The following is a 20823-nucleotide window of genomic DNA, read 5'->3' as shown; positions in this document are numbered from 1 at the left end:
TCTATTATTTGATATTCTATATATTGCATGTAGAATATATTCTCTATATGTATTATATATACATTCATATATTCTAAAGAAGGCACAGACACAGGTTTTGAAGTTCAAGGGGAAACAGTTATGCTTGAGTAGTAGATTAAGGATGACACAGTAGGATTTTTAAATAAAACTTGAGCTATAGAAGTCAGCTTGAATAACTTATATAATACTTAATGTGATTGAGTAAAAGGCTGGCAAAGCTAGAACTGGGACGAAACACTGACTAGTTTAAATGTCTGTATATAGGGGCACACAGTACCCCTTTTAGAGCACATAGATTACAGGGTCTCACAGAGTCAGGACAATTAAATTAGGTCGTATGTTTTATAAAAGTCTAATGCATGATGATTCTGGAATAGAAACTTAATTCATGTCTATTGAGCATCTGCTCAAGACCTCAGGGACAGAAGTATTATACAAATCTAGGTGACCAAAAGATAAAATTACCTACAGCTGGAAGAGTGGAGCTGATGGTCCAATCTCCCCAGTTTTATAACAGGTAGAAAGTAATTTGGAAGGAGAGTGACTGTGAAATTTAGAAGATAAATGTAAAAGATGGCAGAGGGAGATGTTAATACGCATGGTATTTGTTAGTTTTCTGTCCCTGTGACAAAGATTGGAGGTAACTAGATTATAAAAAACAAAGGTATACTGGCTATGTTTTCTGAGTCTAGGAACAGGTAGACTCAGTAATGCCCCAGCATCATTATTAGAGATAGAAGCCAAGTCATTATGCATGCTAGGGAAGAGCTCAGCCGGTGTACCAGTGGGCTGCGTCATGGCTTTCTTCACCAGTGTACCAGTGGGCTGCGTCATGGTTTTCTACATCAGTGTGCCAGTGGGCTATGTCATGGCTTTCTCCCCAGTGTACCTGTAGACCTCATGACTTTCTCTATCAGTGTACTAGTAGGTTACATCATAGTTTTCTCTACCACTGTACCAGTGGGTTACATCATGGCTTTTCTCTATCAGTATACCAGTGGATTATGTCATGGCTTTTTAGATTCTGGTCATAGAAAGGTCATTTTATCATGGTTAGAACATTAACACAGAAAAATCATTCATCTCATGGCTGGGACATGAAAAGAGATGAAAAATAACAAAATTACATCTTTCACAACCTCCAGGCATATCACATGGGGGGACCATGTCTGTACACCAGCCTCTGAGGGATGCTTAAGAGCCAAGCTACAGTACCTGGTAGTAGGATCTAAGAGATGAGAAGGCAGAAGGGAAACACCCAGTCTCTGTGACTAAAACTTTTTTTGTAAAACTTGAGCCCTTCAGAGGGAAGGTGGTGGTGATATATTTGGTTAGGTTGAGTATGACTTTAATCAGGTGATTGTTTTCTGTGGCTACATTATATATATATGGATGGAGATTAAGGGGCTGTCTATATAGAAATCTTATTTAAATGTCATGGTAAGGAAAATTATTGTGAAGGAAATTGCAGACAGGGGGCAAGGAGGTGGAATTATGGAACCACAAGATAGACAAAGGCAAATGATCTGGGGGAAAAGGAAAGATAATAGAGCAGAGAAGAAGGGGCTGCTGTTATAGTGGGGTAATCAATGATTCTAAAAACGGTCAAGGAAAAGGGTTTATATAGAAGAAATAAAGAAAATTGAAACTAAGAGAAGTTTGAGCTAGGAAATTGGAAAGGCCGTTTAGGGGAAGAACAGCAACAACAGAATAGTAGAGTGGGTAAGAGAGGGAGTCTGTGGTGAGGGTATGGAAGAGAATGCCCAAGAAACTTGAAGGTTAAAGAAGACAGCTTGAGAAGAACCATCACCTAGAGTCAGTTCATGAACATTTAAATAGTTAGGAGAGGGGATAGGGACAGTGTGGACCCATGTGGTAGCTCAGGCTCCTGTGCTCAGTCCTCAGCCCTGCAAACAAAATGTTCAGGGGCTTCTGTCTGTGTCCCCAAGAGAAGGAGTTTTGTGAAAAGGGAAGATCAGGCGACACCAAGCAGCAGGCAATCATTACAATAGAAGCCTGGAAGAGATGTGAGAACTGAGGCAATAGTGAGCCCAACAGAGGAAGGGGACCCTAGCTGGAATTCATTTGTGGACATGCTTCAGGAAGAGAAAAATTCAATGTTCCTTCAATCTTCTCCATAAAATATTAGGTGAGGGTGTATGGGTAGGGAATGAGGTCTGGTTTGAGAACTGGGGAAAGTGGTGAAGATTCAGTGAAGGTGTTTCAGACACTTGACAAGAAACAGAAAACAGAGACTGTCTCATGGTGGGATGACTCAAGGGAATGACAAAGAGAGGAGGTTCTGCTGAAGGGGAATGAATTCATCAGCACGTGGTGGCCCTGCTCTGTCACACTCACCGTGCGGAGCAGCTGCTGAAGAGTGGGCAATTAGAAGGTTCCCGTCCTGTGATTAGAGATGGACAGAGACACTTGGGAACATGAGACCTCACAGTGCACAAGCCGGAGACCAGACCTGGCAGGCACTGGGTTCCACACTGGCCACCTGAGGCTGATGAAGTTGGAGTGGGAGAACAGACAGGGGTTTGGAAAGACAAAGGATCTAATGGGCATTAAGAGTGAGCCTGGCAGAATGGAGTACACGAGAAAAACGTGATGTTTCTGGGAAGTTATGCAGCTTTAGGCCGTGACTTAGAGGGGTCGCTTCATAGACAAACTTGAATGAGTAAAATGGAGAGAAAGAAATCATGGGAAGAAACAGTCCCTGTGTGTCTGACCTTGTGCCAACCAAAGGGCTGTGAGATGAGCATGGATACTGGCCAGGGAGTGGTGGGGACTGAGTGCTGCCCACCCAGCCTGCTGCCGTTCCATGACCATGTCCCTTTCCGGTCAGATCCATCACAGTGCAGACTGGCTCTCAGTCCAGCAAACAGAGCTACCATTTAGGACGGAATTTGTTTTTGCGGTTTTATTAATACATGGGAGAATATCACTCATCAAATGGATTGCTCTTCTCTGATTGCTCTGTAAGTTTGGAGATGTGTTTTCATGACCATAGCATTTCAAGTTCATCCAGAAGTTGATGAACGTGGAATGGCAGCGCAGGGGGCTAGTTGGCTGCTCGTCGCAGCTGGAATTGCAGCACAGGGGGCTAGTTGGCTGCTCGTCGCAGCTGGTCTCCCCAGGCTACAGTGGTCTGATAGGCAGCTCTTCACTTACAGTATAGAAAGAGGCTCTCTTGTCTTCATGGATCAGCTTCCTGTAAAGAATGGTAGAATCTCCACTTGGAGTCTGAAATTTCTGGTGACTGGCTGCCTTATGCACCATTTCTCTCCTGTTGACCTGTTCCTTCAGGAAAAAAGCACACACTGATAATGGAATGGGCACTAGTTGTCTTACTGTAATCATGGTTTAGTCCCGCCTTCTGGAGTTATTCCCAAGATACCTTGCTTGATTTTCATTTGGCTTCCCCTTAGGCAAGGCCTCCATGGTTGATTTTCCCTTTAGAGCCTCTCATTTCTTTTGGAAGGGTAAGGTTGACTTTAATGTGGGGCTTCTGATAGATTTTTAACACTGTTATCTGTACCTCAAGAAATGCTTTTGGAGCCAGGGATGCAGTTCAGTGGCAGAGTATTTTCCCAGCATGAAACTCAACCAGTGGTAGTGGTGGGGGAACATTCTCATGCTTCCAGAGAAACCGTAAGACGAGGGTCAGTGAATATGACAGCATGGACCGTGCATGGCTGAAATGGTCATAATCTCTATATTTGTTTGCTCTCGTCTGAGTATATAATAACCAGTAACAGGTACGTAAGCTGAGATAGCCCAAACCGAGCACCTTATTCGAGGTTTAGCTCTTGGCGGTAAAGCGGGATTGAAGCGCCATTAGTAATCAGTTGTGACTCTTACCTCTGAACACTGCTGCTGATGCTGTCGGTGATGGCGATGGTCGCTGTTGCACTCCTTTTTTTTTTTTTTACCAGATCTTTCGCATAACATTCTGTGAATCTTTATTACATCTCTGTAACACAGATGATTTAAAAAGCATCATGTAGAAAGGTGATTAGGGCCAAGGGTTTAAACTATAGAAAAATCCAGCAGCAGGTGATTAGATATTCTGACCTCAACCCTGGCACCCGAAGGCATTGGTAGACGGAAGTCTGTGGAGCATCTGAAGGGCAGCAGTGGCCCAGGACAGCTGAGGTCCGGAGTGCAGGGTCACATGAAGGAATTTCTGAATGTCTTAAAGGACATCTATGAGAGACGGTTGCCCAGGGTCAGAGGGCAGGCCAGAACCTGATGCAGGATTGCCAATAAATGGAAAAAAAAAGAAAAAAAACTACTTTGTAGTAAATTGAGGTCATATAACAAGCAGGATGCTGTGAGAGAGTAATCTTTTGGTTAGAAAACGTTATTTATAGGTTTTTGTCCTCCAGTCAGAAATCTTACATAGGAGAGCTGTTCTTAAATGTCACAGTATCTTCTAGAAAAAAATTCAGGATGTGGTACATCAAAATTCAAAGCCTGGGAGGGATGTTTTGTTATGTCATTTGGAGCCTATTGCTATGTGTGATCATCCAGGTAGCACGGAGTGGGTCAGATTCTGGTGGGCACACACTGCTTTTGTGTTTTTTTACTCCTTCTGTCAGTGTAGAGTTGGGCATAACAAGCCAGAAATATTTTTATTTTAATTTTTTTGGTGAGAAGTTTTCCTTCATGTGTGTGCGTGTGTGTGTGTGTGTGTGTGTACGTATGGGTTGTCTTCCTCTATTATTCTCCATCTTGCTTTTTGAGGCAGGGTCTCTCACTAGGCTAGAAGCTCCCTGTTTAGGCCAGACTGCCTAGCTAGAGATCCCTTGTGATCTCCCCGACTTCCCTCTCCTCCAGCACAGAGGTTACAGGTGGATGTCACAATGCCCAGTTTATATGAGTCCTGGAGATATGAACTCAGGTAGTCACACCTACACAGTGAACCCCTTATCCAGTGAGCCATCTGCCCAAACCCCCAGAGAATATCTTACATCACAATAATCATTAGACCGCTGAAGATCAAAGTATTCGATTACAGGACTGATATAATCATGCACATCCGGGTAGTTACTTTGTGGGCATCATCTCCCCTTTAACAGAGAGCCTTTTTAGAAACTGGATTCAGTGGGACTCTTTGGTTCTTACTGTATAGATTGGCTGTGTTTGAATAATGGCAAAAGACAATGATCTTGGGATCTAAAAGAGAGTATCATCTTTCCTTCCTTCTTTTTTTGCCTTGTTTTAATGGATTTCGAGAACAATTGAAGTCCTGGTTAGGAGTGAGAGTTGCACTTGATTGAGCTTGATCATGCAGAGATGTAGATTTCAGGGGAACGGAGATAGAGAGGGTTTTGTTGTAGGTAAACTTTCTCAGAGTAACTGTATAGTTCAAGCTATGGAATCATTGATCTTAGATTTGGCAGCCTTGGAAGCAACTTGGACCAACAGCCTAGGCAGGAGAAGGGTTCTTTCTTCTTCTTCTTTTTTTGACATCAGGGCAGGACTTGAGATCATCCAGTAAGCTCAGTGGTCAGGAAGTTCTATGGGCAGAGCAGGCAGAGTCCTGCTTTCTAATCAAACCACAGCTAGTGGCACCACGCATTGCCGCCTTCTCCCAGTTCTGACTTCTGCAAAGCGCTACTTAACTTATTACCATTTCATCAAGCTTTGGTCACGGGCCTGGGAATAAAGGAACTCCCCAAATTATATCCCATTTTGGATGCTTCTTGGTCTCTTTGGTTTCAGTTTTTACTGAGAGAGACAACAAGGTAATGCCCGGCTAAGGAGTTCCCGAGACCTCACAGAGTTGCCCACGTGATGATAACACCCATGAAGAAGCTGGCCCATGGTAGGCATTTCACATGGTCAGTTTTCATTTCACCTTGTTCTACCCATGGCCTCAGCATGTGATGTTTGATTTGGAGTTCAGCCTCCCATTAGAGGTCAGTCTGAAAAGTGGACTGGAACAACCGGGTGATTTAATGAAGGCATTGTGTCAGGTCTCTAAAGGAACATGAAGTATAATGTGGCTATCTTGAGCAGGAGGAGAGCCCTCTGTAGTTCCTGTTAGCTTTTCTACAGCTGTGGCAATGTGGTGGTTACGATGAGCAGGAACATTAGGTGGCTGATGGCGCGGGGAGAGAAGGGAACGGCAGGCTTCTGTCGGAATGTATTAGCATCAGCTGAGACTTCTAACCCAAAACAACTGGCAGAAAAGTGAAAATTTGAGTCAGAACTTGAGTCTCGCTGTTGTGTGGTCTACATGAAAACAATCAGGCAGAATGATTTCCATTAGTCTCGGTGTTTTTTTGTTTTGTTTTGGTTTGGTTTGGGTTCTTTCGTTTTTTGTTTTGTTTTGTTTTGTTTGTTTTTTGTTTTTCTCCCTGACTTTGTTTAGAAGCCATCTAAGTAATTAATTTTTTTAAATGATTGCCTGATTCATCTGCTTACAATGCTCATGTGAAAACAACTCATCATGCGTATGTAAAATAAATGCTCAGGACCAAGACTTGAGTTGGATAAGTCTTCTGTGTGGCATTTTAGAAAGATTGGTGACATTGAGACAGAAGAGCTTTTTTCTCCATCTTCTCCCATTCCAGAATGTTCTTACTTTGAAAGGGGAGCCTCTCTTCCTGAACTCTATGGTCAGAATTTTCACTTCAGGGAACACAGAGTTTTAGGTTAACTTTGGAATATGAATGCATTTCCCCGCTGAAAATAGAGACTAAGGAACCTTCACTCATGGGTTAGGAACATGCTAACAATGGCACTCCAGAAAGGGGGTTCTAAAGCTAGGAAGAGAGAAGGCAGCTGCTCTGAGTTCTGAAGCAGTGTGGCACTCTTTGGTGGCATAGTGTAATTCTGTCATTCTTTTGGAATAGGTTTAGTAGACATCCTATGATCTAAATCAGAATGTTACTTCTCAGCCTAAGAAACTTTGTCAAAAATTATCTATACATACACATATGCATATATATTATGTTTATATTTTTCCTCACACTATCTTCTATCAGTATTGTTTTGAAATGGGAAAATTCCTTTTTTTTTTTTCATTTTGAGGAATTGATGACATGAAATGGCTTGGTGGTAGGAGTTTATTAGCTTGAGGTTGTGTCTGCAACATTCTAGACGTGTGTGTGTGTGTGTGTGTGTGTGTATTATGTGCACATGCACATACTTGTTCTCAATCACCATGGAATCAGCTGGACTTAAGTATGGTCACTTATTCCCTACTTCTTGATGCCTTTGAAATTTTCCTTCTGACTGCTGGGCTAAATATCAGATATTTGACAAACACCACAAAGTAATTTCACTTTGTATATTGTAAGTAAAGTTTCTACTAATAATCAAATTAGTAGTTATATACTGAAAATGAATTTAATTTGTATTTAAATTCTTCCTTTAAAGCAGTGGTTCTCAGCCTGTGGGCCTGGGTCCCATATCAGATCTCCTGCATATCAGATATTTGCACTACAATTAGTAACAGTAGCAAAATTGCATAATTTTATGGTTGAAAGTCACAACATAAAGAGTTGTATTAAAGGGTCGCAGCACTAGGAATGTTGAGAGCCATGGCTCTAAAGGCTCATATGTAACAGAAGAAGAACATTCTTATAGAAAAGGAATTTAACACGAGAATTCTTCAAAATAGGGTATAATAAGAAAATCTGACTTACATTCAAATGGACAAATAATGACTCATAAAATAATTCCTTAGCACTGTTTAGGATGTTATCTTTTCTCTCCCGCACCTTCACAGATGACTACTAATTCGGTGTGTGATGTGTGTTTACTTTTGTAGTTAAAACAGAGCCAATGAGCAGCAGCGAAATAGCTTCAACAGCAGCAGACGGGTCTTTAGACAGTTTCTCAGGTTCAGGTAAGGAACGAAACTTAGATTTTCCGGTTTGCTCTCAGCAATTGTATTTCCTAGTTTACTATGTGACTATATATGTTTATATAAGTGTATGGGTATTCACAGGTACAAATGTAAATCCAAACGAATAATTCATGTGTCTGTAGTCCCTAGGAAGTATTTACAAATAAGGTTGGTGCCCAAAGAAGATAAAAGGACTTTTGTTCTCTATTCTTCAGCTAAATTACCTCTGTATGTGAATGATGCTTCTCCTTTTATTATTTGTATCATTTTTCCAATCATGCAACTTTCATGGGCAAAAATTTGACTCTTCAAGACATCCTAAATAGACTTAGCAGCCTCAAACCTGACTCGTGTCTGAGCTATGCCTATGCTGGCCTGACTCTGTCTTCATCTCTCTCACATTCGTAAAGCCTCTAGTAAACGGCACACATCACACATCTGTCACGATGAAAACACTCAGAAGGACTTAGTGGTGGCAGTGGCTTACTGTGGAGCACTTGCCGTGCACTTGCCAAGCTACCCAGAGGATATTATTTTATTGAAAAATGATTTCTGTAAGAGACAATTCTTCAATTGCATGCCCTTGCCATGTTTTCTGATGTTTTTTAATACCTATGTTTTAGGAGCGCTGTGCCTTCATAGATTTATTGTCGATGATCTAGTTCTTAGAATCATATATTTACAATTAGCCACAATGGAATGAAATTGTATACAGATACAAAATTAAGTATACAGGCAGAATTTTGGCACTAATGATATTAGATGGAAGCGGTAAGAAAACAACAGAGCATCTTATGTCAGTTTCTTCTTTCTCAAAACGTTAAGTGGAATTTAGCTCATTCCAGGCAATGTGCTTTGTGCTATTATAAATTCACAGATTATGAAAATGATCTCAGTTCAGGACTTAATGGAATGAACAAATGAAAAATTATCCCAGTACTGTCTGGCAATAGCAGAGAGAAGACCTATTGCAAGAGCACCCAGGCAGGATTGTAGTAGAGATCAGACAAAGCTAAACTATTAGGAAAGATTTCCCAGACTAGTACTCAGATTTAGGAAACAGATAGTAAAAAGTTCACATGGAACCATGGAGGAGGGCACTGACGAATTGGCTGCTCTAAGTAAGGGGACCGTAGCTCAAAGGGCATGGAACTGTGGACACTGACAAAAATCTGCCATTCTTAACGGGCACTGTGTGATCAATATGGATGTGCTATAGAGGGGTGGGTTCAGAATCTAAGGAGGCCAACAAATTCTGCCTGGGACTTGTTTTAGCCTCTGTGCAAGGGAGACAGCAAAGGACAGGCTGACACTTAGGTCCCTCATTCAGTCATAGGTGTTGGGGCAATGTATTCGTAGATACCTGAATTCAAGTGAGATGCTAGTTTAAAAGTTTTGCGTTCATTTGATTAAGAACTATTGGGGAGGCAGTTGGAGAGACGGCCCAGCTGTTAAAGAGCACTGGCTACTCATCCAGAGGACCAGGGTTCAATTCCCGGCACCCACATGGCAGCTCACAGCTGTCTCTAACAGATGTGTCAGTGTATCTGTCCGTTCTAGGGGATCTGCTACCCTAGATGTACATGCGGGCAAAACACCAATGCACATAAAATAAAAATAAGTAAATAAGTTTTAAAAAGAGATATTGAAGAATTATGGTAAAATTCTGGCAATGGGAATGGGAAAATGAGGGATTTGATGCACTTATGGAACTTAAGTCATCTGTGACCAGTGGGCATTGGGTCAAGCAAGCAAGACACAGAGAAGTAGAGCTAGACATATGTGGAGTTTGTCTGACACATCAAGATGGGATACTTTAAGTGAGAGGTATGAGCCGCCTGGAAATGTCAGTATCAGAGCTCAGAAAGTTTGCAGATGGGAAGTTTGGAAGTCTACATGGTAAAGTTAGTGGGATTTATTGATGTTGAAACCAGAAGTCAGAACAACCTCCCCTCCTGTGTGTGTGTGTATGTGTGTGTGTATATGTGTGTGAGCTAAATAGGCGATCCCATGATGACAGAGATAATTAGAAATGTAGAGATGACATGAGAATATTGAATTGGAAGTGAAAGCAGAGAATTTAAAAGAAGCTACTGTCTATATCACAGATTCACTCACACACCACCAATATTTATATGTGCATATACATGGATAAATACCTATATGCAGAGTACATGTAGACACATGCATCTTAGTTCTAAGATGAAGTAAAGGGGTAGTTTAGGTAAGAAGAATATCTTGGAAACCTGTAGCAATGCACACACACCTTTAGTCCCAACTCTCAGAAACAGAGGTAGGTAATTCTCTGAGTTCGAGGCCAACCTGATCTACAGAGTGAGTTCCAGGTCAGCCAAGGCTACACAGGGAAACCCTGCCTTGAAAAGCCAAAATAAAATAAAATTGGAAAGTAATGTCTTTAGTATAATCAGTTCTATTCTTAAAGAAAGGCTTTTTCTTTGTATGAATATATTTCTGTATGTGTGGGAACAGAAACAGTGTTTGTGTCTAGGTAGCAGGCTGAATTTTGTACTTTATTTTTTCTTTTTCTGTTGTTGTCTTTTTCCCAACATTTGCTTATTGGGCACATGAGTGGCACCTATAGATTTGAAAAGCAGTGTTTTAAATATAAGTTATACATCACATGGTACAAGGAGATAAGACAATTGGAAGGGATTCTGCCCCTTGTTAGCCTTGTGTTCTTGACTCCTATGGCTGACCGTTCATCCTTGCTCAGTAAAGTATCGCATGAGCAAGCGAATAGTGAGTGCAGAGATTAGTGGCAGGCTTGTGAGTGTATGGAGTTGGAGAAGATGGAAGGAGATGTGGTACAGAACAGGAAAGTGTGACAAGGTGGCTTCCAACTCAAAAGTGGACAGACGGCAGACACAGGTCCCGACCAAGCCAGAGCGCTTCAACTTATATATTCTCAGAGTGAGGTTTCCCTTTAAAGCGGTGATTCTCAACCTGTGGGTCACGAGCTCTACAGGGCTGCTTACATATTAGATACTTACACTGCAGTTTATAACAATAGCACATTATAGTTAAGAAGTGACAATGAAATAATCTTATGGCTGGGGATCACTACAACATGGAGAACAGTATTAAAGGGTTGCAGCATCAGAAAGGATAAGAGCATGGTTTTAAAGGCTTAGCAACCCAGGCAAAGAGACACTTGATTGGCAGATAGGAGTCAAGGGAACGCAGAGGTAAGAGAGTTGAGAGTTTTTTTTTAGAAGAAATAGCTTAGAGTAATTATTTATGTGTCCAACTGTCTCAATGGAGAAGATACAGCCCAACACGGACAGGAGACAAAGATGGAGGGAGTCCTGCATCTCATGATGACATTGGAAAAGATGTGAAATGAGAACAAGAAAATCCTGGAAAGTAAAAGAGTCTCCCCTAATCTTCAAGCCAGTGGGATACCACCATGCAGTTCTGCAGTTCATTCTTCATACTCCCTGCTGAACTGTCCCCAGTGCTTTAAAGTTATTTCTCATTAGCTGTCTTCTAGTTTACTGTGTAGCTCTATGAGAACAGAGCATGTTGGTATTATCCACACACACCTGCCAGTAGCCACGATAATACCGAGTGCCTTAGGGTTGCTCAATGTATGTTGCCTAAATGAAGGAACAAAATGGTCAATGTTTTTGTGGATTGAGACATGAAATGGGGAAATAAAAAGCTTGGACTGTGGTCTTGAGCCAGAATAGAGATCCAGACGGAAAGAGAATTCTGGAATAATTCTTTGGGGACCTATTGGGAGACACTGTGGAATTCTAAAGCTTTGGCCTAATGGAAGGTGGTGTCTAGGAGGCCATCATCACGGGAATGTTAGAGAGCTGTCATGGGCCTCAGAAAATGAGAGGTTTTCCAGAACAGCAGAAAGCATATGCTTTGACGAAGCAGTTTGCTGGGGTCTTGGTAATACCTTGAATCTCAGATGCTTAGCAGCTGCTGTCTGGAAAGATACGGAGAAAGAAAATGTCCCTAGAAAAGGGCTGAGGTGAAGATGGAGGGACACCTTGTTGAATTTAGAAAAGATGATATTTTCTACAGAGTCTCTATGTGAGGAGAAAGAGGGAAGAAGTGGGTGCGCCAGGGAGTGGGGAGCAGGTCTAAGAAGCAGAGCCCTGTGGAGACAAAGCTCTTTCATTTTCTTAGAAAACAGTAAACAAAGAGAAGGCAGCATGGGGCCGTTCTAGTGGTGGTAGCTGTGTCACCTCTGTCTCATAAGGGGGTTCTTTCATATTTCCCTCCTGCCCCCAGTGTGGGGACACGGGAGGAAAGTGCTCAGTTTGCTGAAACACACGGGGGACTTGAACATGCAAGGTTGCTTGCTGCGGTTTGCTCATTTACTCCTTACCAGTACACACACATGCCATGGTATGAATGAAGCTCAGAGGACAGCTACCAAGAACCAGTTCTCTCCTTCCACCATGGTGGTCTCTAGTCTTTAGGCTTGGCAGCAAGCACCAGCACCGCCATCACCTTTGTCTGCCAGCTCTCTTTCTAGCCCTGACACAATTATTTCAGTTATTTGAAACTTTTAAGGACCATAGGGATTGTAAACAATGTGTTTGCAAGGTCTCTAGCTAACCTGCCAGTCCCCACATCTAAATGTGTTACTGCTTCTTAGTCAAGCACCTGTTGATGGCATCAGTCGTACACAGTGTATCAGCAAGTAGAAACTACTCAGGAGAAGAGAAAAACATCCCGAATGATCAGTATGGTTAACTTCCTAACTGGTTATGGAAAGACATCACACTGAAGCAAAGAAAGGTGATCCCAAACAGAGCCTGTGAGCTTTGTGTTTAGAGAGGGGATCTTTTGGAAGGGGGAGCATCTGAGCTTAGAGTGTGGTGGATAAAGGAATGAGTTCTGGTTAGGAAACTTAGTACTTTGGTTGGTGCTTTGGGTTTTTACGTGATCTAGTTGTCATTAAACAGGTTTTATTAAAGGGATATTTGGGGCTGAGGAGTTAGCTCAGTGGAAAAGTCTTTGTTCCACAAGCTAGAGAACGTGAATTAGATTTTCTGCACTCATAAAACCTTCAAGCATGCATTCTCAAAACATAACATGGAGAAGTGACAGAGGAAGACACGATGTTGGCCTCTGACCTCCCTACATAGGTATATACACTCATATATAGACAGACAGACAGACAGACAGACAGACAGACACACGTCATTGCAAAAAAGGACTTTATTAGGACAGGGTAGAATCAGGGAGTCCAGCATTTCCCTGACTAAGAAGAAAGTAGACCGGTTTCTCAAATCTCCCAGAAGAGCTGATGTGTTGGGAGTCTTGTGCCAGGATCTTTTTAGAAGAAATTCAGAGAAGAGAAGGAAGAAAAGATAGGCTAGGTGGAGCTGATCTAGGCCGTCTTCCAGTCTAATGCATTTCAGCAAGGCCTCTGCGGGACTCAGGTCTCCCAGACCTGCCATCCTTGTCACTGGCTGCAGGAGGAGGAACCACTGAAACAGAGGCAATCCTGTATCTATGCAGATGGGTTTCAGAACCTGGCTGAATATCCCTTGTTAGATTATGTCTCTTCGCTGGAGACGTGGAAGGTGCCTTCTCTCATTGCCGTGTCAGGAACTAGAGCAGAGCAATCAATGAGCGGAACTGAGAAGCTGTCAGAGTGGAGTGTTTTGAAGAAGGAGCTGACTGCGTTTGAAGGACAGAGAAGAGTGAAAACTCATGTCAATACCTTTGACCTGACCAGTACAGGGATGTTGCCAGTGATGACAGACCTGCCTCATGGAGGCATGGACTGAGAACAAGAAACTTCTGAGAGTCCTCTTGATCTGCTTAGTGGATTCTCATACTTGACCTAGCTACTTACTCTGAATTCTCTCCCATAGCAAGACTTATGGAAGCCTCTTTAAATTATATGGTAGAAGGAAGAGAAAGACAAAAATAATCACTGGTGTGTTAACTGGTAAGGAGGTATGGATTGTCTGTGTGTTTTCAGGACTCTCTGATTCCTGTTTATTTGGAGTTGATGAATGAATAAGGTGATGATTGTATCTGCCATGATAAAATAATCTTCAGTAATCCCACTTGCTCTGGGTTATTCTGGTCCAGGACACGAAGATCTATTGGGATTCCTGGATTACTGTTGTAAAATCAGTTTAGGAATTGAAGGGAAGCGTTCTTGAGGTATAGCACAGTAGACATTTGACTATAGGCTTCCAGAGGTCTCGAGGGTTTGGATTAGAGGACTCATATATGGTATGTTCTATGTTATATAGTTCGAAATATGTAGTGATTTTCGTGGCTTTTACTAGTTCATAGATGATACTATTTTCTCCAGTTTACAACAACAGCAACAACAACAAAAAAAGTCATGTCAGGTTCATTATGTATAGCGTGAAATGTCAGATCTACCCTTCATTTCAGGTTTGTAAACTTGCTTATGGCTGCAATTTCATTTTATTTTTTTATACTTTGTGTGTATGGGTACATGTTGACATATGTATGTATGTGGCCACACATGCCATATGTGCATACGAAGGCCAGAGGAGACAATTTCCTCGAGCCAATCTTCTTCTGCCACGTGGGTCCCAGGAATTGAACTTAGATCATTGAGTTTGGCAGCCTCAGTTTACCCCTGAGCTATTTATTTCATAGGCCCATGATCTCATTCTTATGACCTGAGCGTTACTTGTTGATATCTTACTATGCACTAGAGAGATCCCATCGGGGGCTGAGGAAACAGACATAAGAAGTCTCCAGCACCTGAAGTTCATTGTTTGCTGAGAATAGTCATAGCTAGACAGGAAGCTGTGCTAACCAGAATGCATTGCCCCTAATGGGACTTTGTGGACATATGCAATGCTCCAGGAAAGTTCAGAGAAAGAAGGTAAAGTGAAGGAAAGGCAACAGTTGAGTCTCTGTGGTGGTAAGTCTGTCAAACAGAGGACAGAAGAGCATGATAAGGCAGGGGTTGTATCTTGAAGAAGATCAAGATGACTGTAAACAGACCACGTGTGCAGGAGTACTGAAATACAGGCAGGTTGCACTGCATCACAAAAGGGCGGGTGTGGGAGCCTCAATCTTCCGTGTCTTCTTCCAAGTAATTTAGCAGCCGTTCCTTGAATCATGTGAATGGCTACAAGACTGTGAGCTGTAGGATGGATATAAAGCGACTTCTCTGTGGTGGCACTAGGAAGGGAGGGTAGAGGATGGGACATGAGGCAGGTGTCCTCATGGGTGCTTCAGTCACCTCAGTGTGACATGATGGGGACTTGAAGCAGTGCTGGAGTCCCAGATGAGGGGTGTGTATGAGGGTGAGGGTCAGAGCAGTACCCACTTTAGGATTTGGGATGAGTGAAGGAAGGGGGATCTGAGACAGTGACTGGGGTGTAGCTTCTGGGTAGGGATGTCAGAGTAATATATGCTTAGATGGGAAAAGACAATAGGATGTAGGTGTACATGCCAGCGTGCTTGTGCCCCCCACCACTCTGTCTTCAAAGATGTTACCTCTGTCTATCCTGAACACCCCATGTGTAAAACATGGGTCCAAAATTTTACCATTAAGCATTTTCCTAGACAGATGACGCTGTTGTTTATTGAATAGAATTAAAGAACAAACAAACAAACAAACAGAAGAGAGGCCAGGGAAACAGGGAGACAGCCCACTCAGTAAAGTCCTTATGTGCAACAATAAAAACTTGGGTGTGATCCTACAACCCATGTAAAAAATCCAGGCATTATGGCCTGTGCTTGTAATCTCAATCTTGGAGAGATGGAGCTAAGCCGGACCCTGGACTCGCTGGCCAGCCTGCCTTCCGAATCAGTGAGTTCCGAGCAAATTAAAGAGCCTGTCTCACAAATAAGGTGGCCAGTGCCTGAAAAAGGATGCCCAAGGTTAACCTAGCCTTTGCCTCTACACACACACCTGAACACATATGTGCACCGGTATACACATGAACATGCACATGTGTGGACAAACATACCATAGAAATACAGAAAGGACAAGGTCAGCCAAAAAAAATGGTGAGAATCAGAGAAAATCATTTATTTATGCAAACACTATATGAAACCCTTCATGTGAATTGTCTTTCTTAGTCTTCACAAGGCTCATATGAGGCCAAGAAGCAAACCTTGTTGCCGAAATGGAAAAAGGAAAACTGGAGTAAGTGACTTGAAACGCCATGACGTGACTTTCCACAGCCTGTGGCCCCCAGTTCTTGCTGCTTTCCTGTGCATACACACAGACAAGGTCTAGACTTCGAGCACAGGTTTCACAGCCTTACAAGTGTGACAGACAATCCTAACATCTCCCCTTGTTCTCTATGTAAAACACAGTGTTGGATGCAGCTTGTTGGGATGATAATCTTTTCAGGAATTATGACCCAGAAGTTAAAAAGCAGATCTAGAACTAGAGAAGAATGAAGGAGGGTCTCTTGGATTCTGTCCTCAGATGGCATTTGTTTTACTAACATTTGCTTTTAATTGTGATTGCCCCAGGGAGATAATTCTTGGGAGTAGAAGAGCTTGTCCCCACACATGGCCTAGATATTGCCTACTTTGTAGATAATGCCCCACAAAGTAGAGATTGCTTGCTTTGCTCTTGGGAGTGGAAGAGCTTGTCCCCACACATGGCCTAGACAAGTGTCACTCAGCCCTTATAGACTAAGTGTATTCTCACCAATAACTCCCTTCTAGCAATGGCAGCTTTTAACAAATCTCCCCATGGGGAGTCTAGGGATTGGCTTTCCATGACTGTTGCCGCATCAGGCAAGGGGATGGGGACCAAGCAGGCATTTAGTAAGTACCCAAAGTTAGGGGGACATGAACCAGGTTGTCCTGCTTTTGCTTTCATGTGTATTCTGTCCCTCCTATGATGACATCCAGGGTGGAAATCGGGCAGAGTGAAAGGCTAGAATGTGCCCAGACCTCATCGTAGTCCCTGGGTTAGGTCTCATTTGTTTGAATGGAGAAAGATAGCCCATGTTTCCTGAGATTCTAATCATAATCTCCCACTCTTCTCCCAAGTGCCCACTGGGAAATGAAGTGTGGCAGGCATAAATGCATTATGTGACAAACGAGAAAGCACATGATTCTCTGAGTGCTTGGGACTTGACATAGGAGTGAGAGAAATACGGCTCAGATGGGACAGTCCCGGAAGACACTGAGGAGTGGCGGAGGAGAACAACAACCATGTTCCAGTCTGTAATGACCGCACCAAAACAGGGGAAGACTGGAAAGTTTGGGGGCAAATATGTGCTCACAAAATATTGTTTTATGTAGGTAAATTGTCCTACTTATAACAAAAGTCAACGTTTTAAACCTTTATACTATTTATTTAAAATTGGTCTTTGCTTTTTTTTTTTTTTTTTAAATTTGAATGAGAGTCAAAGTACATTTGATAGAAGCCTGGTGAATTTCTGGAACATCCAGAGTCAAGGAAATCTGATTAAAAGAAATTAAGTTTCACTTGATTGCTTCTTTCAGAAAAAAAATAAATAAATAAAACAAAAAAGTGCTTGCTTGTGCATCCAAGGCGAATACGTGAGTCTGAGAGAACAGGAACACGCAGAGCAGCCCGGGAACAAACGGGCTCAGCTTGCAACCTGAGACGCTCAAGATAGTTGGAGGAATGCAGTTTTACTAAACAACACTGTTACATCTACTCAGGCAAACGAGGATCGCTCCCATTCCCCTCACAGGAGGGATTGAACCACGTTTCTTGTTAATTCGGGTTGAGGTTTGCGTTCCTGATGCATACCAATAGCCAGAGAACCTTTCCTCTTCCTTCCTCCAATTCAGTCTGGCTTTCCTGAGGGAAGCGCGCTCTTCACAACCGAAGCCCCTTGACAAGTATTGATGGCTGTATTTATAAGTATTTATGACTGGATTTTTAAGAGTCTATTAAAAATTAGAATCACTCAATCAGTGCCTGTGTGTTCCCCCCTTTTTAAAAAGGGACTTATTTTATTTTATGTGTGTGGGTGTATTGCTTGCACATGTCTACACCACATGTGTACATTGTTTGAGGAGGTTATAATGAGACATTGGATCCTCTAGAAACAGAGGTTACAGTTGGTTGTTAACCAACATGTGGGTGGGTGCTAGGGATCAAAGCCAGGTCCTCTGGAGGAGCAGTTAGTGTTCCGATCTGATCAGCCATCTCTCCAGCCCTCTTTGACTTCCTATTAGGAAGACCATAGGAAATCACCATGTCTGTAGATCACAGACGTCAAATACCTGCAGCTTTCCCTGGTGGTGCCGTAGTTTGTGACATGCCAGTGTTTTCGCATGTTTGGTATTCTCCTCGGGTTCCTAGCATCACTGTGTTTTCTCTTTCCTCAGCTCTCGGGAGCAGCAGCTTTAGCCCAAGACCAGCTCACCCATTCTCTCCACCACAGATTTATCCTTCCAAGTAAGATGTATTTTCTCTTAATCAATACATGACTTTTCTAAGTAGACTTTACCTTGTTCGGAGTCATGTCTGTGCCCATGTTTTGTCTTAATTTAAGCAAATGTGAATTTTGTAGAGGGTTAATTAAACACACACATATGTATACAAATAGATTTTTAGCACCTCCTAGCAGCACTGAAGTACTTGGAAGTGCTTTATCAGTGCTAGTGAGAAGTCTGACTGTAACATGCACTCTTTAGCTGGAATTTGTGATGTAGTTGTTCATTTGACCTTGCATGTTTCCATCTAATGCATGGGCTTTCTATTTTCTGTCATTCCTGACAAATAGCAGACCATACCCACATATTCTCCCTACCCCTTCCTCACAAACTATGGCTGCATATGGGCAAACACAGTTCACCACAGGAATGCAACAAGCCACAGCCTACGCCACGTACCCACAGCCGGGACAGCCCTATGGAATTTCTTCCTATGGTGAGTCGCTGGACCGTTCTTCTTGTGGTGTCTTCTGGTGGACCTGTGTTGTGTGTTTGAGTAGTATTTCAAGCATGTTGCTATTGGTCTACTTCAGAAATTTTCATTACCCTCTTGCTTTCAATTCTGTGTAATTCTTGCTAGTGAGCTTTGTAAGGGCAGTGAACTCTTACTTTGAGGTCAGAGGTGGTGAACAGGTTGTAAGGCCCCTTGCTCTCCTTCTTCTCTGCTTATATCTGAATTTGGCATCGGAGCACTTGACTCTGGAATCCGAAGTATTTCTGTGCATATTTGTGATAAAATTTCTATGAATGAAGTCTTTTGGTATAAAGATCCATTTCCTGTTTATCAGATACCTAGCTATGATTAGGGAAGTACATGCAGAATTCAACAAACTCTTGCCCTGAAACTAGGGGTGGTTACCTGATCAAATTTCCGCATTATCACCCATTAGGAAAAATGATCTATATATCGCCTCCTGGACCGCCCTTTGAAGGCGCGGATCAGGAAGCATTTGAAGCTCACATGCTATTTGTTCCTTCCCACCTGGAGATTATCTTTATCTTGGTGTAATTTAACCTAATTGTGATGGGCTCAATACCTGTAAATTAAAAATAAAGCCAGCCAAATCCCAAAGTTCTATTTACAAAAGACTACAAATTTCAAAATACATTTTTTTTCAATTGAGTTGTGATCACATTTTTTCAACCAATTAAATTGAAGTATACGAATATGGGGCATTTTATTAAGAACCAAGACAGAGAACAATCACAAAAAGCATATGAGTATTTGTAGGAAAAGACTAGAATAGGTCCTTTTGTAGATGATACCATTTTGCCAACTGCTACATTAGTCTTTTGTTGGTATAATTTTTGTGTTGTATACTTTCCAGTAAACACTGACAACATTGTTGTTTTGTTGAAGTTTTTCACCACCCATTAGAAGCTAGGCAACTTTCTTCTTTACTGCTGTCTCTTGACCTCAAGGAATTTGATTCTCTATTAGTTTATTTTAAAACACATAGAAATAAAATCTAACTTACATATAACTCCAGCTTCTGAAGTTTTATTTCAAAACTATCAGAACTAAATGCCACTTTCTCTAAGGATGTGTTACCCCAGATTTCTACATTGTACTGTGAAAATAAGGGAAAAAAGGGCGGGGGACGGGGGAGAGATAGGCATAGATTTTCAAAGTGAGAATAGCAGAGAGGATACAAAACAAATTTGTTAGAGCTTAGATTAGACCCATCACTCATCTGCTAGCAGGTTTCTAGGAAAGCGAGTTTTCTGCCTGGGGGTAGAGGTTTTGGAGATGGAATGGCTCCGGGGGCTTTCCACCTCTTTGCACTTCTCCTCATCACTGCAGTTCCCATTCTGCGCCTCTAAGGTGGTCCAGTGAAGGCTGGAGGGAGGTCAAGATGCCTGTGGGTGGAGGAAGACAGGGGGGAAGTCCCTACTGGTGATACATGGAAATCAAGGGAGTTTCTAGAACTCTCCAGCCACCTGCCTAAGGCACGTGAGCTCCCAGGGATCATTCACAGGTTTGAGATGTTCATTGGCAAAATTGCCTGTGCATAGCACATCACATTGTTTTTACATGTTAAGACTGTGCTAAGTTTTCAATGTTAAGGTCGTTGTGAGGTATTCAGAAATACTCAAGAAATTAAAGTAGACATTCTCAGCCAAATCAGATTCTTCCACTGCCTCAGGATAATAACCTAACTTCATTCTACCCATGAAATTCCCCTAAAATGGAAATAAACAGCAAGACTACTGTGTATCCTAGATCGAAAAGATATAATTTATCTTCACTGAAAACCAAGATTATTGAAAAATGTGAATTCTCTTGGCAGGACCATTTCTGTGTTCCCTCTGTGGGAATGAGGGTCAGTTGTCCATTTTTATGACTGTCTTTAATTACAATTGAGAACAGTGGCCTACCTTAGTTTTACCAAGTTCCAGTCTGAAATTAGTATACCAGCCTGATGCTTTGAGAAATATTTGAGGACCACAAATAATTTTGCTGTAATCCTATAAAGCATAAACTTGCATTTACATGATAATATAAC

The 20823-nt window shown here is 42.1% G+C and overlaps 1 protein-coding gene across 6 annotated transcripts in view; it reads left to right on the top strand.

The window, feature by feature from the left end:
- Nucleotides 1–20823, top strand: part of Eya1 (EYA transcriptional coactivator and phosphatase 1) — a 141008-nt gene that overhangs the window by 20870 nt on the left and 99315 nt on the right. For 2 of the 6 annotated variants that reach the window (XM_057790682.1, XM_057790679.1), the window contains 3 exons: nucleotides 7811–7888; nucleotides 18209–18278; nucleotides 18607–18752. In XM_057790682.1, coding sequence (XP_057646665.1) covers nucleotides 7811–7888; nucleotides 18209–18278; nucleotides 18607–18752 — 294 coding nt within the window. Of the gene's footprint in view, nucleotides 1–7810; nucleotides 7889–18208; nucleotides 18279–18606; nucleotides 18753–20823 lie in introns of those variants that run through there. The other 4 variants (XM_057790683.1, XM_057790684.1, XM_057790681.1 and 1 more) reach the window with 4 other exon arrangements.

The sequence above is a fragment of the Chionomys nivalis genome, chromosome 16, assembly GCF_950005125.1.
Source record: "Chionomys nivalis chromosome 16, mChiNiv1.1, whole genome shotgun sequence".
NCBI classification, from domain to species: Eukaryota; Metazoa; Chordata; class Mammalia; order Rodentia; family Cricetidae; genus Chionomys; species Chionomys nivalis.
The sequence above is the reverse complement of the archived record's forward strand: the minus strand, read 5'-3'. Positions and strand labels throughout refer to the sequence as shown.